The sequence below is a fragment of the Nuphar pumila genome, chromosome 13, assembly GCF_984573655.1.
Source record: "Nuphar pumila chromosome 13, dmNupPumi1.hap1.1, whole genome shotgun sequence".
In the NCBI taxonomy this organism is placed as follows: domain Eukaryota; kingdom Viridiplantae; phylum Streptophyta; class Magnoliopsida; order Nymphaeales; family Nymphaeaceae; genus Nuphar; species Nuphar pumila.
The window spans coordinates 60,415,828-60,440,687 of record NC_143261.1 but is presented as its reverse complement, the minus strand read 5'-3'; the positions used below and the strand labels follow the sequence as shown (position 1 = coordinate 60,440,687).

The 24,860-nt window shown below is 36.9% G+C and overlaps 1 protein-coding gene across 1 annotated transcript; it reads right to left on the bottom strand.

Moving 5' to 3' along the window:
- Window positions 1-216: 216 nt before the first annotated feature.
- LOC149818502 (protein REBELOTE-like) lies at window positions 217-23,912 on the bottom strand. The gene is made up of 4 exons (XM_089986228.1): window positions 23,784-23,912; window positions 4,062-4,388; window positions 3,761-3,967; window positions 217-315 (listed from the first exon to the last, which is right to left on the bottom strand). Exons 1-4 carry the CDS (start codon window positions 23,910-23,912, stop codon window positions 217-219), a joined length of 762 nt encoding a protein of 253 aa, XP_089842354.1.
- Between the last annotated feature and the right edge of the window lie 948 nt (window positions 23,913-24,860).

The following is a 24,860-nucleotide window of genomic DNA, read 5'->3' as shown; positions in this document are numbered from 1 at the left end:
TGTGAGCCAAGCAGAGAATTAATTAATTATTGAAGATTTCTAACAAAAATCCATCTATTACCTTGATTTCTTCTCAGCTTTTTTAGAAAGAGATCCCTCAACAATCCTTGCATGATACTTATGGAAAGGAGCACTCCCTTTTCTCTTTTCATCCTAGAGATATTAGAACAGTTGGTGAGAGAAGATGGCTAGTAAACACAAAAAAAAAGAGAAACACTAGCACACCTGGAGAAAAGATTCAAGTGATGCTTGGTCATTTGAAGAAAAAGCAATCTCATCCCTTTTTTTCTGTACAAATTCTATGTTCTGCTCAACCTATATCATAGGAAAAAGAAAAAGGTGAGAGAATTGCCAAATTAATTTGATACTTGAATGCTGAAGAGCGCAGAAGATGGCAAGTCTTTAATTACAAGAAAAGCTCATTTTCATACTCTCCCGTAATTTAAGCTTGAATGAAAAAGAAAAAAGCAGACATCATCTCTTTTCATGAATATTTGATGTCAGATTATGATATCCAGAAACTTCAAGAGCATGATATTAATAAAAAAAAAAAATGTGAAGTTGATATGTCCATCACGAAATCCACTACTAGTGCATCCTGCTTACAAAGTTTGCATCTGTAGAATACCATTATATACTACAATATGAAACAGTCCTAAAATATTCACTGATGTCAACTAAAAACCAAGACTATGTTTTAGTTTAATTTTCTTTTCCTTATTTCATTAATTAGTTTAACATTGGTCACAAAGAGCACAACAGAGGATGTTTCAAAAATCATCCTGCTACTTTCATTTGGACATTATTTTGGGTGTTGCATGGAATCTGGTCCAGTCTAGGAAATGTCGCAGATAGCTGAAGTGTAAGTGCATATCACAAACACCAAAAGGGATTTGTTTTAATTTTATCAGCAACAAATACTTAAAATGATTTTGGGTAAGATGCTGGGAGCTGGCCCTGCAGCAGAGTGTGCATTTGGCCAGCGGAGTGGGATTGAGGAGTGATGCTAATCCCACATCTCAAGATCAAAACCAGTCATGTGCCTGTGTGCAAGCTGATGCAAGCGGTTGTAATGAAGTATGTGGAATTACAAAAGCAAAGTGCAAAAGCACATAAGTGGACAATTACAAAGAAGATAGACAAGCACAAAAGTGCATAGACAAAAGTCCACTAAAGGACAATACAAAGAGTCAATTAAAAATAAAATATTAAATAAAATGTGCTTTGGGAAGCCATGAAAAAATATAGGGGGAACACTCCCCTATTTATATACAAATACAAGAGGGAGACCATTGGGAGCTCCCTTTCATAGAGACGTTGGGGAGCTCCCTCGGTCATATTTTTTTACTGTTGGGGCACCTATCGACTCTATAGAGTGGGGCCCAATGACATGATAAAATAGAAATAAAAAAAGAAAATGAAGACAAAAATAAGAAAATGAAAAAATAGTTGTTTCTAATAAACAACTATAATTACATACAAAAAGACAAAAATGCCCTTATTGGGCAAACTGTTTATATATATATATATATATAGATATATATATATATATATATATATATATATATATATATATATATATATATATATATATATATATATATATACACTCCCCTTCAAACTTTACAAGAAAATGATCGAAAGTTTGCTGAGAAAGAGAAATCGAGGAGCGGAAAGAGCTTTGATGAAGAAATTTGTCAACTGGTACGACAACGTAATAGTTCCTCTTAGATATTCATCACAAACATAGTGACAATCCATCTTAATATGTTTGATTCGCTCATGGAAGGTATGGTAGCTCGCAATGTAGATTATACTCTTATTGTCATAACTCTTCGAAGGTGTTGAGATGATGATTTCCATATCACTGAGAAGACTTTTAAGCTACACAAGCTCCATTGTTGTCATAGTCATTACCTGATATTCGGCTTCAGCTGAAGATAAGGATATTTTTTGTCGTTTCTTACACCTTCAATAGATCAACGAATCTCTTTAAAAAATACAAAAACCTATCATTTAGGTTACCACCCCGGATAATTAGATCTAAAGATGATGAAGAGGACAAAAAAAAAGCTCTTTTGAAACGGTGTTTTTAATGTATCACACAATCCTCATAATTGCTGCCATGTGCAATGTGGTAGGGGCATGTTAAAACTGACTTGCTGCATGAACACATGAGTGATATTAGGTTGGGTGATAGAGAGATAAGTGAGAGATCCAATCAATTGATAATATGAAATATAATCTTCAAGCAATACACTATCTTCAAGTCTTAATTTTGTATTTATGACTTTTGAGGTTTCCACCTTTTTATCGAAAACTTTTGACCTAGCACATATGTTAGCAGCTAATTTTATTTGAGAGAGAATATATCCTCTGAGAGAATAGGCAACCTCAATTCCTAAAAAGTATCTCAAAAATATGACCGTTGGGGCCCCAACGACAAGATGAGTGGGGCCCCTTGTGGTCTTAAAAAAGCAAAAGAAAAAAAGAAAAAGTAAAAAAGGGAGAGAAAAGGAAAAGGGGAGAGTTTACATGGGGATTTACCAAAATACCCCTATTGGGTATTTGGAGAAATAAGAAAACAAAAAAAGAAATATGTATATATATATACATATATGTATATATATACGTATGTATATATATATATATATATATATATATATATATATATATATATATATATATATACATAATTTAACAGAGACCCCCAATGCAATGCATTTAATGCATTTTACAATCAAAAAAAGAAAAATAAAAAATAAGAAAAGAGAAAAGAAAAAGGAAATAAAAGAAAAGTAAAAAGACTGAAATGCCCCTAATGGGCAGAATTACAGAAATACCCTTTATCGGGATATATATATATATATATATATCTATATATATATATATATATATACATGATTACATATATATATATATATTAACAGCAGTACTGTTCATGAGGCAGGGTAGCTGTACAGGATTTTTTCCTGGATAGACAACCAGGTCTGGGCCAAGTCTCCATACTGGGCCAGGTTTTCCCCGTCTAATAAAAAAGAGATGTTGGGAACTGCTTCTTCATTAGTAAAAAATAATGTTTATAACCATAATCCAAATGGATAGGATTAAGCCTATCACCATGATATTGATTCATTGAACAAGATTGTGTCACTTGGCGCCAAGTGGATAACTCAGTCCCGGCTGGTTGTTTTGTTAATCCAAATTGGTGGGTCTTGGATTTTCCAAGTCCATCTAACTCTAGGCACAAACCTGGAGAAGTTTGGCTATACTTCCTGCATCCTAAGATGGGTTCTGAGCTTGTTAGGTTTTGAAACACCGGCATTGGTCATCAATTTTTTTTCTTGTCTCGAACCAACAAATCTTTCATTAGAACTACAGGCTTCCAAGCTTAGACCATTCAATTTAAGGCTATTCAGGTGGCAGCGGCATGAAGTGGACAGGGCTGGTTCCACATAATCAAATGTAGGTACAAAATCCTCATATGATCTTGAATTGTGGCAAGGGTAGATGTAGAATTGAAGCAAAGTGCCCTTGCCCCAAGTTCAGAGCCCCTTCACCTTATGCACTTGGATTGTGGTCAGGGGTAGGTGCAACCTTGTGACACAGATTCTGTCAGCCCAAGTTAGTTGTACTAAGGATTCCCTGAGCAATGTTTCACATTGTTGGTCAAAAGAAAATCAATTTACAGATAAAAAACACAACTCTAAGCACGTGCTATCGCAAAGTCAAACATGTAAGCTTATTCAAAAATATTTACCTGATCCATGAATGGCTTTACAAGACGTCTGAGGCTCTCACTGGTTGTCTTTTTGCAAAACTTTCTAAAGCTGACGAGTGGAACAAAAGCCAACTCAGGGAAAGATACATGATAACTCCATTGAAAAAAGTGCTCTGAAAGTGTTTCAACTGCAGAGCGTACACATTGCTCATGGTATGCTTCCAGTTTCAGTAGCTGTTTTGGCACCTGTCAGACAAGTAACCAACTAATAAGTAAAGCAGAGAGCCGAGACAGTGAAGATCCTGAAAACTGATGAGGTAGTCTCTCCACTTGAACCAACCTTCAACATACTTGAAAAATTAAAATCTTTTGGAGCACTATTATCAGATTTGCCACCGTCCCCAAATTCTAGAAAGCTTAGAGATAAAGAAGCCACAGGAATGAAGACGCCACTAGAATGTGAAAGCTTATTCAACAAATGGATGCATTTTAGCCTCAAAGGAAAGAAACGAGGTCCAGGCAACATATGGGCAAGTCCATTTATCATCTGAATTGCCAAGTATAGCAAACTCTGAAGATCATGTTCCTTGATGTTAGCACATACAAACTTAACCCAAAGTTCAAGGCAGTTTACATACTGCCAATCTTGTATTTTCCTTAGTCCATCCTGAAAAATATGTAAAATATTAGAAAGAAGATAGAGAAATATGGATCTCGTGTACAAGTAGAATTGCAACCACAATTATGAACAGATAAGCAGAAAATTGTGGGGAATAGGCAAAACACTCACTATATTTGGGAAACAACAATATCACAGTGAATTTCTCAAGAAGGGTAAGAACCGTTCTAGGTTCAATGACTTGATTCCATAAGAACATGAATGAGAGCAGGGCAGAGGAAACTAGAGAAGTTGTCGGTTTTCCAATTAACATCAAACCATGCTGCAACAGTTCCAATAATTAACATAATATAGATCCCATCAGTGTTGGCCGATGAAATTGTGAAATCGCCCATAGCTGATCTATATCAAATTAGATAGTGGTCTGAAACATAGTGAAACACACTTGAGAATGCAAAATAATACTCACGCACATGGAATTCATCCTATAAAAACTTCAGACTTCTTTTAGTGGCAAATTAACAAGTGTAGCATCATTATCTTCACTGTGGTAAACTTTCTCACTTGCAACTTTCACATACATGAAATAATAATTAATTTCTGTAAGCTTGGTGTCACCCACAGTTTGCCCACAATAAACCCTTTATATATGCAATTTCTGTCATGATGAGCAGAACCACACCCTCTATAACCTTCATGACACAATACTTGGGTTTGTGCTAATGGAAAACATCATAAAAAATACATGAAAGAGCAATGAGGCCACGCCATGAAGGTCCAAGACCTTATGACTTGTGATTGGAGGTGATAAACTTGCATGTGAGATAAATCCATCCATACAGTAACATGTATTTCTTTTACTTCTGAGAATCCTCCAAATAGTCATTACCCACCATTTCCAAATCTACACCAATGTCTTCTCAGTGGCACAAGAAAGTAATTGATCGTCCAATCTATGCAACATTATCCATTGGCCATGCACAACAGCACAAGAACAAAGGAACTAGCCTTTGCACACCCAAAGAGGTGGTGATCATTTTTCTGAAGAGTCTCTATCTAAAGGGACTTTTTCCTTTACCTTTTAGTGAAAGAACCTAAGGGATTTAGTTTTGTTGCACTCAGGGCTCTGAACTAATAGAGCACAGAGTAACTTCAGGAAACAAGTAAAAGAACTGTTTCTAGTTGAATAAAGTGAAAGGAGACAAATTGGTAAAAAAATATAACTTTAGATCATGAACATTTCATGGTGCTGAAATAAAATGACAAAGATTTAGAAATGAGATCAATACAATATCTATATTTCACATGGGTCCCTGCCTATACCCATATTGTGAGGCCAGCTTACTGACTGGGAAGGCTACCTACGTGCTAGTACTAGGCGATAAAAGTCATGCTCAGGAAACCTCATGTAAACATCACTTAGGTGCTTCTAAGTATGCTTGATCTTAATAAAAAAAAGTCTATAAAGACAGAGAATAGCAAGTTATGTTTGTGATTGAAACTTTTTCTTTCTTTTTTTTATTTGAATTCCTGGGTTCTGTTCAACAATCAACATCACATACAAATGTATTTACAGAGTCATGGATTTTCATATTATGTTAAATATGCCGGTTTGCTTTCCTGGGTGCATGTCACAGTGCCATCTTGTGCTCAAGTAGGTGCACAATTTTTACTAATATTAGCGTACATCTTGTAATGGTGTAAGATGTTAATCTTAACATTACAGCCACCTTGAATTTCATATTATACTATAACTGTTTTTTGCATACAATGTTAAAACATATAATTTCAGAAAATTTCTAGATCTTGAAAGCCTTTTATCAATCTTTTCATTTTGAAAATTTATTTTGTGTGTTTCTGAGCCACACAGCAAGCTGGCACGTGTGCACTGCCTAGCTCTTTGACTATAACACATTTAAGCTAGTTCTGATATCCAAATTTCACTTTTTCTTAAAATGATAAGATGGCATCATGATCAAAGAAAGTAGATGGCTAAAAAAAGTGTTCAAACTTCACATTGAAAAAAAATGAGTTAATCCTGGTTATTTGAAGTAGTTTTTGAAGATGTTTGCAAAGTTGATCCCACAGAATTTGCTAATTGCAAGTCATGGGTCACAAAGCCCAAAGACACTAATTAAGCAGGGATGGTCGTTCAAACTAAAAATGACTTAAACATGCCACATTTATTTAAATTGTTCCAGAACCCAAGGAATCGAGAGAAGCTCAAAAGTCAAAACACATATCCATCTATCCGCATCATCTGGCTTTATTAGCGAGAAGCAACTCCTAAACAATTGAAGGACTTTCTAAAGTTTCTATTGTCAATCATATAAACCCTTTGTTTGGAGTTTATGAGATATATGCTAGATCATAGGAACTGGAAATAAAATATTACTACAATTATAGAATAAGGAAACAAGGTTAGGGTTATAAAGTTAAAATTATATTCCTATGTTCTAAGACAACTATAATACACCTCAGCTATACAAGTAGATAAAGTTATAATACTACCACCTTCAGGAAAAAAATATATGAAAAATAAATTGTATGAAATCAATGGGGATTTATAATAAATATGTCACCATAAAATCCAAGTTCGCCATTTCATCAACTCTCTGATTGCTTTGAAGGACATAGATACAAGAGAAATTTCATTGTGCTGGTCAAGTAGAATAGAAACATGTTTCTAAAGATTTCCAATCTCTAATGGTGTTGGGTCAAACCAAAGTGCATCATCTGACCCAACCTCAGTCTCTTTCTTCCAGAAGGGGTGGGTATTGAGCTGGGTACATGGTGCAGGGCAGACTTAGCTTGGGCCTGAAACTGATGGGCCCATGCCTAGGCAATCAGGCCAAGCCTTTGCCATGGGGTGAAGTGTAGCCTGGCCAAAATAAACATGGCACTAGGATGGTTTTGGAAGAAACAGGGCTAAAGATTTAAATAGGTCTTATGCAGATGTCGCTTAAGGATGTGAGGGTTGGATATTCAACTGGCTTAAATCCATTTAGAGGGATTCAGTATAAATTTCAATATCCAATTAGCTAATCAGAACAAACTATCTTTCAGTTTTTTATATCCTAATCCAAATCCAACATAATATCTGGCTTAAAATGTGTGTGTATCATAGTCACCTGTATCGTTAAAGGTAATTTCTCAGCGAGGGTATTTCTCGGAGAGAGTTTCAAAAGTTGATAAATCTTGGGAATATCTTGGGAAAATCATGGGAGTTTAAAAAATTGAAAAAAATATAAATAACAACAAAAAAACCTAAGAAAATAATAAGTTTTGTATTATTTTTCTTTCAAAAATATAAAGAAACATGTTTTAAAGGTTTTAAAATATAAAAGAAACAAAAAAATAGGAAATGCAAATTTAATTTAAAAAAAAACTCAAAAATATCGTGATATTTTTTATTTGCTGATATTTTGAAAATATCACGATATATTCCCAATATTATCGGCAAGCTTGAAATTGCCGATAATATCACGATATATTCAAAATATCAGCGATATCGGTGACAATGGTGTGTATATATATATGCATGTACACGTGTGTACATATGTATATGGATATGGTGTTTCTATGGTGGTACTGAACCACCATAACTTATGGTGGTACACACTTGTTTTACACAGATCTAACCTCTAAAAGCAAAAACTAACCTTTGGATCATGTTTAGGATGTTCTATTTTCCATTTTATGCATTAAAGTTTATTTTAATAGGATATTTTAGACCATTTTTTATCCTTATGAATTGTGAGCCTTCGTTTTTTCACCATCTTTGAAACTGTATTATAATCATAGTCACAAATATCGGTCTTGGCTATATCTCGGCTAAGGCAAAATAGCAGGATATTATATATTTTTCAATCAATCCCAGGAAAATCTATGAACTTAAAAATAAAATGCAAAAAATAAAAAAAAAACTAGGAAAAACAGTTTTCTTTCCTTCTTCCCTCCTTTTTTTCCTTCCTTTCTTCTTTCTTTTCTGCACCTGATATTATCACACGATATATATATATATATATATATATATATATATATAACTGTGACTATGATTATGGTATATTAGACATGATAAAACCTCATAATATAGTAAATAAACTATGTTGAACATGTCTGTGGGGGGTACATCTAACATTTGCTGGTTACATTCATGCAAACAATAGTGCACATCACCATATGGCATCATGGTTCAGAACCAATACACACAAATTACGCTGATAGGATCTGGCTTGCTAAAGGCTTTTCTCACCCATCTCTTCATCCAACTCCAAGTCTGATTAGGTTACATCCTATGTCACATGGGTGCAGGTGCGGGTACGAGTATGGGTACGGGTACGGGTGCAGGTACGGGTGCGACACAATTTCAAAAATTTTGAAGACGGGGACTCGGCTATATATATTTTAAAAATATATATATAATTATATATATAACATTAAATTAATAATAAGATTGTAAATTTTATAGCAAAAATAAAAAAGTAATTCTATTGAAGTAACAACACAAACTTACCAAAATATAACACATAAAGAAGCCTGTGAGTGTGATAACAACAAAACTTATCATAAATCTGCCTCATCGTCTGAATTAGAGGGAAGAACAAGATCAAGGTAGTCCATGTTGAGAGTATGCAAATCATGTTCTCCCTCCAAGTCAAAATCTTTTGGATTTACATCTCAATACTTAGATGGTTCACAACTACATCAAAATATGACTAACTTAGTATCTAACTTCAAACTTTGAATATAAATATTTAAATACGAACTTTGAATACAAAAGAAAAAAAAGTACATATACTCATCTTTGGTGTGACGAGAAATTAATCGTAGATTAGAGTGAACATAAACCAAATCCTCTGCTCTTTTACTAATGAGTTTGTTTCTTTTAATGTTGTGAATTTGAACATATGTGAGTCCAATTTCTTTCACAACATGATGATGTAGCAAGTTGGGATAACAACTTCATTGCAAGATGTTGCAGATTTGGTGTATCTGATCCATATGTTGCCCACCAATTAAGGGGATCTTCTCCGTCCCTTGCTATGAGTGTTGCTAAAGAATCAAATCTTCCAGTAAAGAACTTTTCAAACTCACTATTTACAACCTTAAACATGTGAGGATCATTAAAAAGTCTTCCCAAATATATCATTTTGTTCCTTGATATCTCAGGATCTTCATTTGGAAAAACACGACCAACACTTGTTGTCAACCATTTTTTTGCATAATATTTTGGATTGAGAGAGTGTGCCATGCAATGCAAAAGTGTATTACTTTTATCTCATCTTCTCATTAAAACTGAATGTACATAATTGTAAAATTTTGAATCATCAAGTACAACATCTTTCTTCTCATGTTTAAAAATGATACTTTGAACTTTTTCAATCTTATTGTCCCACGTTTCATAAATTCTATGAAGCATGGGTATATCTCTGTCAACTTTTCTCAACATTTCTCAAATAGGCTCTGTAAATTCAACAAAATGTGTAATTTTATTCCACCAAAAATCATCACAGATGCATTTTTTGATAGCTTGAGACTTAACATCATTTTCAGTGCGATAAAAATCTCAATCTTTATCAGCCACCATCATCATCAATGCATTCTTGAGTTGCTTAATTCTTTGCATCATAACAATGAGAAGCAAAACGAGTTTCAGCAACTTTCAGTAACTTGAGATCAGAATGCCGATTAAATATAGAAAGGGCATGATGATGGTTTACAACAAAATTTCTAATATTTTGATCATGCTCTATTTCCTCAATCTATAAACACATTTTATGTGCATGTGCATTATCTTTTGATGGATTGTATATACTCTTAAGTGCCAAATTTAAACTGTGTGCTGCACAAGGAGTCCAAAAAATATGTGAATACGTATCTTCACTTGCCAAATTCATTCATGCACGATTGCAAACTGAAGCGTTGTCAGTAATGATTTGCACCACACTTTCTTCACCCACTTCTTTTATCACTTCAACAAATAATCTCTTTAAATATTCAGCATCTTTATACTCCCCAGATGCATCAAGAGTCTTCAAAAAGATTGGCTCATTAAGTGAGTAAGCATTGAAGTTTATCAGTGGACGCCTTTGTATATCAGTCCACCCATCAGAAACAATAGACACTCCATGACGTTTTCATGCAAATTTTTTGGTCTCTAACAAGTCTTCAATTCTATTTTTTTCCTCTGCAAGAAAAACCGTTCTTAGTTTTTCTGAACTAGGAGGCATATAACCACTCAAATTACAATTAGTCAAAGATGTAATCATATCTTTCCAGTATGGACTTCTAGCTACATTAAAAAGAATTGAGCTTGAGTAAAAGAATCGACCAATCTTTTTATCAATTTCTGCTCTTGCCATGTTTTTGAACGATCCTTGTATTGTTTTATTGCCTTCCATCTTTCTTTTCTTCAAAAACTCGAATCGCTTCTCATCTCTGCAATTTTCTTCTTTTCAGCTTCCTCTTGTTCTTTCTTTAATTGCTTTAACAAGTCTTTATCAACCCCAGAACATTGCCTAATTCCTTGACCACGAATATGCAAAAGATGTGCTTTCACACGCGTATAAGAACCCGTGAAAACAATCGTACATAAATTACAATGAAACTGCACATTCCCACCACTACCACCACTAGCTTTTTATCCCTTTTGTCACAAGCCTCCAAAGTGGTTAAGAAACTTCTAATTCAGAGTTAAACTTGAACCAACTCTATTGACACCACTAGAACTCGCCATTATATCTGAAAAGTGAAAAGTGAATAGAAAATATGTAAATAAAGTTAATAAACACTTCAAAAAAATAGTAACAAGAGCTCCACCCCTCTAACTGTGTGCCTGATAGAAAATAACAAAGGCAGGGGTTGAGGCAGGGGGGAGAGCCCCCTATCAGAAAACAGATCTGAGGCGGGCTCCGCCCCCTGCCGAAAACCTACGACTGTGGTAGGGGGTGGAGACCCCTGCCGGAAAACAGATCTAAGGCAGGGGGCAGCCCCTTGGCGAAAAACAGATTTGAGGCAGGGAAGCCCCCTGCCGGAAAATAAACTGAGACAGGGGCCTCCACCCCCTGTTGGAAAACACGAACGAGGTAGGGGGCTCCGCCCCTGCCAAAAAATAAACTGAGGCAGGGGGCGAAGTCCCCTAACAGAAAACAGATCCGACGCAGGGGGCAGCCCCCTGCCGGAAAATAGATCTGAGGCAGAGGGCGGAGCCCCCTACCGGAAAACAGATCTGACGCAGGGGGCAGCCCCCTGTCGAAAAACAAATCTGAGGCACGGGAGCCCCCTGCTGAAAAATAAACTCAAGCAGGGGCCGCCATCCCCTGCCGGAAAACACGAACGAGGCAGGGGGATCCGCCCCCTACCGGACGAAGGGGAAGAAGAACGGAAGAGGGAGGAGTGCATACCTGAGAGGACCGGTGGCTGGGGTCGCCGATGGCTGGCTGCGGCTACGATCGTCAAGGTCTGGGTCGCCGGCGAGACTGAAGGGGACGATGAGCGAGGGACGGCTGGGGGAGAGGGAAAGATCAGCGGGGAGGGGTCTGTCGTAAGCCCCTCCCCTTGCGTAGCCTCTTTAGGGTTCGTCCGTGACCCCGATAAACATTTTGGATCCGGATCGGGTCCGGATCGGACCCGACCCGAGTCCAAAATAAATTTTAAATATGGACAACAATAGGCTCGGTCAAAGTTGACCAAGTCTATAAAGTGGACGGACTCGGCCCCGATGCATTGACCGAGTCCAACACTTGTTGACCGAGTCTGCCCCGTGTCTGAAGCCGCACCCGTGTCGGGGCGTGTCAACACGGGTGCATCGACCTCCTAACCGAGTCCATGTGACATCGGTTATATCCAATTATGCCTACATTGAAACCACATCCAACCGAGTTACATCCCTAGATGTGTCTGACATCTATCCAGCTATATCTTGATCATGTGGCTTGATCAAATTGCAAATTCTGCAGTCCAATCTACAGAATTGGAAGTGTCAATGACTCTTAAGAAAATGAGAAGGTTTGTTTGTTACATACATAATGTTCATAATTTCGCAAGGTTGAGGTTCAATCGACTACACTGTACAAGTATTATAAATTGTGCTTTTGTTCTTTCTGAATTTTTTTTTTCTTTTTTTGGATATTAAGTATTATTAGGAGTTTCCCATTATCAAAGAAGGCACCAAACAAGGGCCTAGCAAGTTTCACAGAGAGAGAAAGTGAAGGAGTGGGGGGAGATGGTTTACTAGATCTGAGGAATTTTCTTTATATTGTAACATCATATTTCATATATATAGGTTCTACATAAATATTTCCTCTTGAAAGGCTAAGCTTTTTGATATACTATAACCAAAAAGGGTACCAAAACATCCAATAATGCATAAACAACAACAACAACAACAACAACAACAACTACACCTTCATCCCAAAACCATTGGGGTCAGCGATATGAACCAAAAAAGAAATTCATTTGGGGTCTTCCACATGAATCCTTTTCCTCCAATCATTTCTATCCAATGCCATGTCCTCGGTGAGGTTCAAAGCATTCATATCTTTTCCTATCATCTCCATCCAAGTCTTCCTAGGCCTACCCCGACCTCTTTTAACTAATATATTTTCCCATTTCTCCAACCTTCTAACTGGAGCATCATTAGGCCTTCGCCGAATATGTCCAAACCACCGTAAACGATTCTCTCGCATCTTATTTTCAATGGGTGCAACACCTACCTTCTTATGTATCTCCTCGTTCCGAATCTTATCTTTTATTGTATTTCCACTCATCCATCTAAGCATCCGCATCTCAGCTACACTCATTTTTTGAATATGATGTCTCTTGGCAGCCCAACATTCTGAACCATATAGTAAAGCGGGTCTAATAGTCGTCCTATAAAACTTTCCCTTCAACCGCAATGGCATTCTACGATCGCACAGCACTCCAGTTGCACTTTTCCATTTCATCCACCCAACCTTTATCCTATGATTTACATCCCCACAGATCCTTGATGTAACCCAACCGTTATCGGAAAATTGGTTGTCACCCCTCCACAAGTGCGGACATTGGTTACTACTCCTTCATACATATCTTTAATTATACTAATGTACTTGAGAGAAACACCTTTCTTCATCATTGTCCACCAAAGAACGTCCCTAGGTACTCTATCGTATGCCTTTTCTAAATCAATAAAAACCATATGCAAATCTTTGTTCCTCTCTCTATATCTTTCAATAAGTTGTCTAAGAAGATGTATAGCTTCCATAGTTGATCTTCCAGGCATAAAACCAAACTGATTCTCCGATATCATGACAACCTTCCTCAACCTAGACTCAATCACCCTCTCCCAAAGTTTCATAGTATGACTCATGAGTTTTATACCACGATAGTTTGTGCAATCTTGTATATCACCCTTATTCTTATATAAAGGCACCAAAGTACTCTTCCTCCACTCATTAGGCATCTTATTTGTTCGCCAAATCAAGTTAAAAAGATTTGTCAACCATTCTAAACCTTTCTCTCCCTTATTCCAATAATGCATAATATTACAATATTCAATAACCTAAAATCTTAGACTTTTTAATATATTCAATAACTGCAATATTCTACATTATGCATAGATGGACAAGCAGGAACAATTAGACACGATAACTAGCAAACTAATTTGGCTTTTAAAATTGTGATATGCATGAGCTGAAAAACTGACCTCCGTCTTGGTTTTGAGGGCATCATGCAAAACCTTGGAAAGGTGTTGTATAAGGATGGATGCCTTCTGGTAAGACTTAGCAATATCTAGTGAGTACAACTCCACAACAGAATCAGCAAGAAACTAGATATGTTTTATGTTTTCCGGTTCAACAAATTTGGAGTGTGCCAAAAATGTTTTGTACATGTTCGTTAGGAAGGAATCATAGCAATCTGAATTTAACTGCAGAACCATGCTTCGGATGAGTAAGAATGCTGCCAAAGAGACTCTCCCTCCTCCAGTTGCCCATAGGTGGATGGGAATCTGCAATCACCTCACATATGAGATAATAAAAATCCATTAAGTGATAAGTTATTAGACATTCATCACAAGAATGCCCTTGCAATAGCCGAGTGTAACAGCAACGGTTCAAATCAATCTCATGTATAATGATAATAAGTTAACTATAGGGGTTCCAATCTATGTGACCTCCGGGCAGATTAAGTACACCTCTTCCCATGTGATGGACAAGCACTTTGAGACAAACAAGGAAAAAACCTTTCTCAAAATATGAATTATTATGAAATAATAGATGCAAACACCTAAAAAGGGTTTTCCATCTGCAATAAATGAATTTTGTGAAATAACCACATTTGCTCATTAAAAAATTTAGCACTGAAACCCCTTGTTCCCTACGTCTTTCCTCATAAAGAAAACTTTTCTCCCAAAGAAATACCAAATATATCCTTTCTGCTATACCAGCAGGATCATGCAATATAGATCCTGGAAACTTCATTGCATTTAAAAGAAGTCTCACGATTTTGCCGTAGAAATGGCCTAATGTAATGAACAAAGCATAAAACTAAAAAACAAACATGTTTTTTGGAAAAACACAGACATGTCAATGTCAGCACACAAATACAAGCATGCACATGGATAGCATGGGGCACATCCGTGCATGTTTATGCATACATATGCATATCTTTTGCTTCTCAATAGATTCTAGCTTGTTCAACAACAGTTACCTTGCTAAGCCTTTGTAGCAAAACCGGAAATGCAACTAAAAATATAACTGAATCTCTGAGCCGAGAAAGGACGAAGACAATTATCTGTGTATCTGTAGCCTGAGTCAGAAGATACAATGTACTTTTGATGTAAGACTTAACCAGTGGTTTCACTGAGGCCCATTTTGAAGTATTTTGCAAGCTCAGTACAGTGTCCTTGCAACCAGAGCTTGACATTCCCAATAATCTTCGGAATATACTGTCTGCTTCATGAAGCACAATTAACAAAACCTTGCAGAAAGCTGCTCTTGTCTGAATCTTGTATAATAGAGCATCAGAGTTATCACTTCCATAATGGCATGCAACCCAGAATCCATTTAACAGATTAGGAAGCACAGAGATGTTTTGTTGATTCATGATCTGTTGGCACCATGAATCAATGGAGAAACTTGTGAGGATTTTATGTTCACATAAACTTGAATTTTCCCAGGTTTTGTTGTTGCTGCTCTCATTTGGTTCACCTTCATCATCTGAAAGCTGTCATGTGAAGGCTAACAAAGTAAGCAACACATAAAAGTTGAGAATAAGTGAACACAGGAAAGAAAGAATCAAGAAATAGCCCAAATAATGGCATCAAACAGAATAAACAATATTTTAGAAATTTTTATATCACAGTAGTATAAAATATAAATCAATGATCAACAAGCAATAAAATAGGTAGACATGCATTATATAAATATAAAAAATATATATTATCATAGTCACAAATATCGGTCTCGGACATATCTTAGCAAGGCAATTTCTCTAGGTTTGGTTGATAAATATAAACTTGGTGCTTAAAAAATTTTTAAAAACAGTAGCAATAACTGAGAAAAGCAACACATAATACAAAAAATAAGTAAAAAAACAAAAGAAAGAAGAAAAACATAGTTAAGATATAATAAAAAGTAAAAGGCAACTTATAATATCATGATATTATCACGATAATATCATGACATATATAAATTTATGATATTTTTAAAATATTGTGATATTTTGCCTTTAATATCGTTTTATGAATTTACAGCTATATTCTCGCTTCTTATGTTAAATCACATATGAGACTTATGTATCATATGTGTATTACATTTAGTGTGGTACCCCCTCTTTGTATTTATGTGTACATTTTATTTTTTCAGGGGTACTTATGGATTTTAGCATTAGTTAGTGGTAAGCTTAGTTGTCAAAGGTGGTGCCTAGGCATAAGCCTAGGTCGGTATTTTTTTTCCGTTGACTGTTATCAACATGTATAAAAGGGGGAAAAGGGTCATTTTTCCCCTTTTTTCGCTCCACTCTCTCTCGCTCCGTTCTCTCTCCTTTCTCTCGCTAGGGCAGAGCCGAAGAAGGTCAACCTTCTCCTCCCTCTACAGGTACCGCTACCTCTCTCTCTCTCTCTCTCTTAAAAGTTCTACTCTCCATATGAACCTTATAAACAAAGGTAAGTGAAGAAAAAGAATTAAAGTATTCTAATAATGTGTTCAGTGTTTCAAGCTGTTGGTGCCACGGTTTTCTTCATCATATTTTGGGACATTATTTGGTAGCATTTTGTTTAACATTTCACATTTTTTTTAACATTTTTAAATTGTCCTTTTGAGTTCACACTTCACAGTTTGGGCTGGCTCCGTGGTGTGATTCCAATGATGTGAGTGTGATATATTTGATCAGAATATAAATCTAGAAAGATCAAATCCTCAGTGATGGCTTGCCTATAAAAAAAAGAGTGATGAAGCAAACTGTTGGGTGTCATATTTGTACTAAATAGACATTATCGGTTTATTAGGATCACGTTATACCAAGGTTGCCAGACTAGGAAACGGAAGCGGGAAACGATAAAGAAAGCGGAAGCGAGAAGCAATGCATTTTAAAATATATAGGAAGCGGGAAGCGAAGAATAAATAAAAGAAATATATGAATTGAATGAAAATCAAAATGAAACACAAATAAAAACTGAAATAAAAGTGACGAATATTAAATTTCATGTTTTTTTAGTGTAAGACTTAAATGTATAACAAAATCTAAAAATGATGACTACCAATTTAGAGAAAGCACATGGAAGTGAGAGAGAAAAGTGAGAGAAAACACATAAAAAACAAGAAAAGTTGAGTAAGAGAACATATAAGAAGAATAGATGAGGCGTGTGGAAAGCATAGGAGAAGCATGGGGGAATCGAGGTTCTCATCAAGTTTCGGAAGCGAGGAGTATCACGCTTCTGAAGCGAGTTTCCAGGAAGCGAGCTTCCCACCTATCTAAGAAGCTTCCGGTAGCTCTGCTTTATACACCAGTGTAAAGAGTATCTCCATGAAATTGGGATCAATGCTGCCATGAATAATATTTTCATCTATGTTGTGGCAGTTATGTTTTTCTCTTTTTTTCCTCTTATAAACCAAACATTTTCGCTTGTTGGCTTTTGTAAATTTCCTTTTGACTTTTTCTCTAAATTACTGATTCTATGAAAGAAAACCAATCATTTTTTGAAAATCCCCTACAAATTCCCGTGCGGACAAGTTAGAAATTCTTCTAAAAATATTTACTGTGATCCAAACAAATCTCAGCCACACTCCAATTTTTGTTACTGGCTATTTCCAATGTTGCATGTGTGGGCACAGATATACATTTGTTAGGGTATAAGTGCACAGATAAACATTTGTTTGGGTATAAGTTCACAGATCTCATCTTGGGCAGTCAATGGGCCGAATCCATGTCTGGTATCTGACTGAGCCCAAACCCAAACATCAGGATAGGCATAAAATAATGACCAGAACCCAACTCAAATTAGGTTTAACTATGTTTTTTGTGGGACATTTTAAAAAAAACACCTAAATTTTGGTTGATTATAAAAAACACATCTAAGTTTTCAATATTGTTAAAAACACACCTAAACTTTTTTATAGTTAATAAAAAACCTAGGGTTTGCTCCTGTTAAAGTTGTCTTTAAATGTGTGCTGCAATTACAAAAAAAAACTTAAGGGTTTTTTTATTATGAATTCATATTTTGCTGATATGTTATTTGTTGCTTACTCCTTTTTATTTAGCAAATTTAGATGTTGCCTTTTTTTAGATTCTTATCATTTTTTAGAACAATGGAAGGGGGCTTCATCTGCAAGTGCTAGTGGGTCCACATTTTCAAATTTGGAACATATTCAGAACTTTAACAGAAAATCAGATGATTCAGCATGGGAGTGGGCCTATATTAAGGATAAACAAGATCTGAATTCTGTGACATACCTTAAATGTTGAACTTATAAAGGATGTATATATAAAATAAAATGGCATCTACTTGGGATTGGAAGAAAAGTGAAGGCTTATGATAAAACAATTGCAGAAATCAAGCAAGTACTTTCTAAGTACATGGAGGAATCAAAGAAGAATAGAAATGAAAAAAATAAGAGAGAGACAGTTAATATATACGAAAGAAATGAAAGTTTATTCTCAGCTTCCGATTATGGCGAAGGACGTGAATGCAGTTTCATAGATGGAGGGGAGTAGTACATTCGGCTTTAGACCAAAAGGGCTATGGATCTATACTTTCAAAGTGATTCAACAGAGAAAGGAAGGCAAGCAAACAAACAAACTATGTTTGAAAATTGCTTCAAAAAGGAAAAAAGAGAAACAGTGTACAAGTACATTAATAGGTGATTTTTTGACGGTGGAATACCTTTTAATACAGCGAAGTTGCCTTCATTTTACAGTATGATTGAAGCTATAGGCCAATTTGAACCAGGGATGAAGCCTCCATCATATCACGAGTTGCGAGAACTACTTTTGAATAAAGAAATGAAGAAAATGAAGGAGTTCTTGGACCAATACAAAGTGCATTGGTCCAAACATGGATACAAAAGGGTGTACACTCATTAATTTTTTTGTTAATTGCCTTTTGGGAACAATGTTTTTGAAATCAGTTGATGCATCAAATGAAGTAAAAGATGCAAATTTGCTTTTTGCATTGTTGAATGATATTGTTGAAGTTTGGGAGGAGAATATGGTTCAAGTTGTTATTGATAATACCTCAAACTATGTGAAAGCAGGTAAATTATTTATGGATAAGAGAAAGCATTTAGTTTGGACTCTTTGTCTGCACATTGTATAGATATGATGTTGGAATATATAGGATAATTGAAAGAGTTGAAGAACATTTCCGGAAAAGCAAGGCAATTGGTGGTATTCATTACAAACATTCTCAAGTGTTGAGTATGATGAGAGCACACACACAAAAGGACTTACATAGGCCTGCAGTGACAAAATTTGCCATTTTTTTACTCTAGAAAGCATATATAATTGGAAAAAATGCCTAAAGTTCATATTTCTTAGAGATGATTGGGAAAAAAATAGTTTTTCAAAAACATCAGTTGGTAAAAGATGTGAAAGCATGATTTTGAGTTCAAAATTTTAGAAGAGAGTGAGTTGTGCTTTGAAAACAATCACCCCCTTGTTTGACATGCTTCGATTGGTTGATAGCGATGAAAAGCCTGCTATGAGTTACATCTACAAGAAAATGGATCGTGGAAAGGAAAAAATAAAAGTATAATTATAAATTAATTTTTTTGTATTCTACTAATTGTAAATTACATTTTATTTTAGCTTCTATAATGGTTACTTTCAATTCTTTTACTTAGTAGGTAAATGTGTGTGATGATAAACAAATATACGACTGGGTTTGGGAGATAATCGATAAAAGGTGGAGCAATCAATTGCACAAACCTTTGCATGCAACAAACCTATATTTGAATCCAGCCATATATTATAAGTATAAAAATATCGAGTCCAATGAGGAGATAAAGAATGACTTATATGATTGTGCCAATCGTCTTGTTCAAAGCGAAGAGGATCGAGACACACTACTAGACCAACTCATAAGATATAGAACTGCTATTGGGCCTTTTGAAATGGAGTTAGCAAAGAGGAAGAAGAAAGTGTAAACCAGAGTTACCGGAAGCGCCTAGGTAAAAGGGGAAGCGCGCTTCCCCGAAGCGCGCTTCGGAAGCACGAAACGTCGCACTTCCGAAATGTGTGGGGAAGCATCCCCCTTTTTTGGGAAGTGCGCTTCCCCCTCGCTTCCCCCACGCTTCCCCATTTTTTCATTTTTTTTGCTTCCCCCTCGCTTCCGGTTCGCTTCCTAGGTCGCTTCCGGTTCGCTTCCTTGGTCGCTTCCGAGACGGTTCGTAATTTTCTTCTTAGTGGTCCCACGCTTCCCCGCTTCCTAAATTTTTGAAAGTGTCTCGCTTCCCGCTCTCGCTTCTCGTATCGTTTCCCGCTCCCGCTTCCTTGACTGGTAACTCTGGTGTAAACCCTAGGTAAGATGATTAAATTTCATATAACCCCTTTTGCATTATTTTTATAACTTATATACAGTTGAGAGTTATTATCGTGAGGGGTTTATTGGAAATCAGAAAAGTTATCAGTTGGTCTTGTTTATATTTTAACTTTTAATGGTCTCTTTTGTAATTTTCTTTATTGACCCTAATCACTACTTAAGGGTGATTCGGGCTAATCGTGAAGGTACTTTTCTATCTTTTCTCAAACCAAGTTTCAACATGGTATCAAAGCCTCTCGTTCTTGGGAGAATCTAACGCCTAGGTTGAATTTCTTTCTTCCCTCTTTATCATAGTTTTTTTCTTTCTTCTTCTCTCCTCCTAGCCTATATCTAGTTTGTTCGATCTTCCTTCAGATCGAACCCTAGGTTATTTCCTCAGTCTCACGACCTGGGATCTGACTAGTTCTACACAATATGCAGATCTGATCAGACACCCTAGATCGTGTGTTCCTCTTTTGCTCCTTGTTGATGACGCCTCAGTAATATTGATGGATCATGGTGCATCAGATCTACCATCATGTGGATATTGCGTGGAGCAGATCTAACATCATGATCGTGTTGCATCAGATCAGCAATCATTTTGTGATTGGGTGGAGCAGATCTGAGATCGTGCAGTAATTGGATGTCGTGTAGCGTGGAGCGCTGATGTTGGATCAGATCTGAATGGTGTGGTTGACTGACTGTTGCTCGTATGAGAGTCGTGTTGATGTGGTAGGTGTTAAATCTGTAGTGCTTGCTGTCGTTGGAATCAGATTTGCTCGTATCAGAGTCGTGTTGATATGGTAGGCGTTAAATCTGTAGTGCTTGCTGTTGTTGGAATCAGATTTAATCAGATCTGATTAATTTTTGTTGAAGTTCAGATGTGAAATCAATTTTTGTCATCTAAAATTAATTTTTATAGTGGTGATCAGATTTAGTATCTTGCTGGTGGCGTCTGTGATATATATATATATATATTGCAAGACAAGGATTTTATTTCAGCTGGAATCTATTTCTTTACTATCAGTTTGCTCGTGATTACTTTCTGGTTATTTTTATTATCCGGCTCATTAGCTAGCTACTGTCAGCAGTGAAATACCATGGCTGAAATAAAGTCCAGTGATGGTGAACAAAGGTTTGAAGTGTCTGCAGAGTACAAAGCTTTTGCTAATCCCTTCTCTTATGGGTCGTCCGTAAAGCTGGACGACAATAATTATAAAAGGTGGTCGAGGACTTTTATGATGTCTGTGTCAGGACATCGTCGAAAACATATTTTGTTAAAAAAGGAACCAACAGAGAAAACTGGGAAATATGCCACATGGTAGGAAGATAATGACATTGTTATGTCTTGGATTATGAACAGTGTTCAGCCACATATTGCAGACGGCTTAATTTACTATTCTACTGCAAAGGAGATGTGGGATTCATTACGTGACACGTACTCTCAAGAAAAAAATGTCAGTAGAATTTTGTAAGTTAGGCAAGAGATATTTCAGTTGCAGCAGGGTGATCAGAATCTTTCCCAATATTATGCATCAGTTAAATCAGCCTATAAAAGGCTCAACTCTGTTCGTCCTCCCTGCTGCACTAATCATAAAACCCATCAGGAGTAGACTATGGTGGCTCGTTTTCTATCAGGATTATCTCCAGATTACTCAGTAGCCAAGGTGCAAATGCTTACTAGCTCAGAGATCCCTACTCTAGCTGATGCCTACAACCGGTTAAGTCGTCTTGCTGTTACCTTTCCTCCGCCTCATGGAGACTCTCAGACTTCAGCTCTTGTTGTCACTGGTGGAGGAGGGCATGGTTTACCTAGTTCTTCCAGAGGCAGAGGTCGTGGAAGAGGCAGTGGAGGTCGTAGCAGGCTTCAGTGTACATATTGTGGCAAGCAAGGGCACCTTGAGGATCGTTGTTGGGATAAGAACCCTAGAAGTCGCCCTCAGAGCTCATTATCGTTCCCCAAAGCAACAACTCCGGTTGTCTCTTCCATCACTGAACCTGTGCCTACTTCTTCAACCAATACGATTACTCTCAGTCGTGCAGAATATGATCAGCTTCTTTCTCAGAGTTCTGCATTTGTGTCTGCCTCTATTGTAGTGACTGATGTGGCATGCTCTGCGGGTACTCAGTTGGATGATGGAGGTAAGATATGGATTATTGATTCTGGCGCCTCTCAACACTTTTGTGGAGATTCACATAGTTTCTCTACACTGGTTCATACATCTTTTCCTCGTCATGTTAAATTGGCAGATGGTAGATTATCCCCAATGGTGGGGCAAGGAGATGTGCATTTTACCCCTACATTACGGATTCAATATGTTCTCCATGCTCCACAGTTTCCTAAGAATTTATTATCCGTAAGCCAGCTTACAAAAGAACTAAATTGTCGAGTTATATTTGACCCGGGTTCTTGTGTATTTCAGGATTTGCTGCCTGGGAAGAAGATTGGTGGAGGCCATGAGGAGGGAGGTGTTTATATCTTACACAACCTGTTGGAGTAGCAACTTCGTGTGTGGAATCGAGTTCTAATTCCTGCCAATGGCATCTCAGATTGGGTCATCCTTCTCTTTCCAAGCTTCAAAGAGTCATTCCACAGGTCTCTCCTACAGCGTCCTTTCAGTGTGAAGCATGTCAGTTGGGCAAGCATCATCGTAGTTCTTTTTCTTTAAGTCAGAGTTATACTAGTCAAAGTCCTTTTGATCTAATTCATGTTGATGTTTGGGGGCCTAGTCGGGTTCCTAATAGGTTTCAGTCCAAGTATTACCTTGTCATTATTGATGACTACTCTAGAGTGTCTTGGGTCTTTTTAATAAAGGAGAGATCTGAAGTCTTGTGTATTCTCCAATCTTTTATTCTTGAAATAAATACTCAATTTGGTTCCATTGTTAATATTGTTCGCATTGATAATGCTCTTGAATTCAAATCTAGCAAACTATTACAATTTTATCGGGATAATGGGATTTGCCCTCAATTTTCATGTGCCCATACGTCCCAGCAAAATGGGGTAGCTGAAAGAAAACACCAACACCTTTTGAAAGTAACTCGAACCCTTATGATTCAAACAAACATGCCAGCTTCTTTTTGGGGAGATGCCCTTCTTACTTCTTGTTACCTTATTAACAGAATGCCTTCTACTGCTCTTAATGACCAAATTCCTATCAGACAACTTTATCCTGATTGTTCTTTGTTCAAAGTTTCTCCTAAGGTATTTAGTTGTGTTTGTTTTGTGCAAAAACTTGGACCTACTAGGGACACACTAGCTGCACAGGCAACTAAGTGTGTCTTCCTTGGGTATCCAAAAAACCAAAAAGGGTACAAATGTCTTGACCCCATTGCTCGTAAAGAGTATATCAGTGCGGATGTCACATTCTTTGAGACCATTCCTTACTTCTCGCCGTGCGCGTCTCGTGTGAATCCTGATATGTCCACATCATTTCCCTTACCCATTCCTCCCTATCCTTTGGAGTCAGTTCCTTTATTGCCTTCATTATGTTCTGATCCCTCTTCAACTCGGTTCCATGATCCTCCACTGGTGTATACTCGTCGTCAAGCCTCCTCTCGTGGCCCTTCATCGTCTTCTTCTCCTGCAGTTAGTGATCCTGATTATGTTGATGATTCTATTGCTTATCCTGATGATCGTAGAGCAGATCCTGAGATTAAAAATGATTTGCCCATAGCCCTAAGGAAAGGCATGCGTCAGTGTACTCTGCACCCAATTTCAAAGTTTGTGTCCACAGACAAGATTGGAAAGAGCATGCAAAACTTTCTATCTGCTTTATCTGCCATCTCCAGTCCTATCAATCATCAATAGGCTTTATTAGATCCTCAATGGAAACAAGCAATGCAAGAAAAAATGGACCCCTTGATTTCTCAAGGGACTTGGGAGCTTGTCGATCCTCCTTCTGATGCAGACATTGTTGGTTGTAAGTGGGTGTACACTATTAAATATCATTTTGATGGCACTCTGGAGAGACACAAAGCTCGTCTAGTCGCCAAAGGCTACACCCAAACATATGGGGTGAACTTCTTTGAGACTTTCTCTCCCGTAGCCAGAATGGGCACTATACGCTTAGTTACTTCTGTGGTTGTTCATCATGGGTGGAGTATGACTCGGCTTGATGTGAAGAATGCTTTTCTGTATGGGGATCTATCTGAGACGGTCTACATGCAACAACCGCCTGGCTTCGAACGACAGGGAGAGTGTGGCAATGTGTGCAAACTAAAAAAGGCAATATATGGCCTAAAGCAAAGCCCGCGTGCATGGTTTCACAAATTGTTTGAGGTGATGTCTAAATTTGGTTTTCAGAGGTCACCATGAAATCATTCTTTGTTCATAAAGAATAGCTCTAAGGGTTTTGTGACTATGGTTGTTTATGTTGATATAATTTTAACTGGAGATAATGAGCAGGAGATTTCAAGCACCAAGGCATATCTGCAGAAATACTTTATTACAAAGGATCTGGGTCCTCTCAAGTACTTGTTGGGAATCGAAGTAGCAAGAAATAGAGAAGGTATGGTTC

Bases quoted from the DNA above. Each gene is read 5' to 3' on its own strand.
- LOC149818502 (XM_089986228.1), bottom strand. From the start codon at position 23,912: ATGAAGGGCCACGAGAGGAGGCTTGACGACGAGTATACACCAGTGGAG. The intron at 4,389-23,783 runs GTAAGGGAAATG...CATATTTTTCAG, and splicing joins CAAAGGATAGGGAGGAATGG to GATGGACTAAGGAAAATACA. The intron at 3,968-4,061 runs GTTGGTTCAAGT...CTTGTCTGACAG, and splicing joins ATTTTTCAAGTATGTTGAAG to GTGCCAAAACAGCTACTGAA.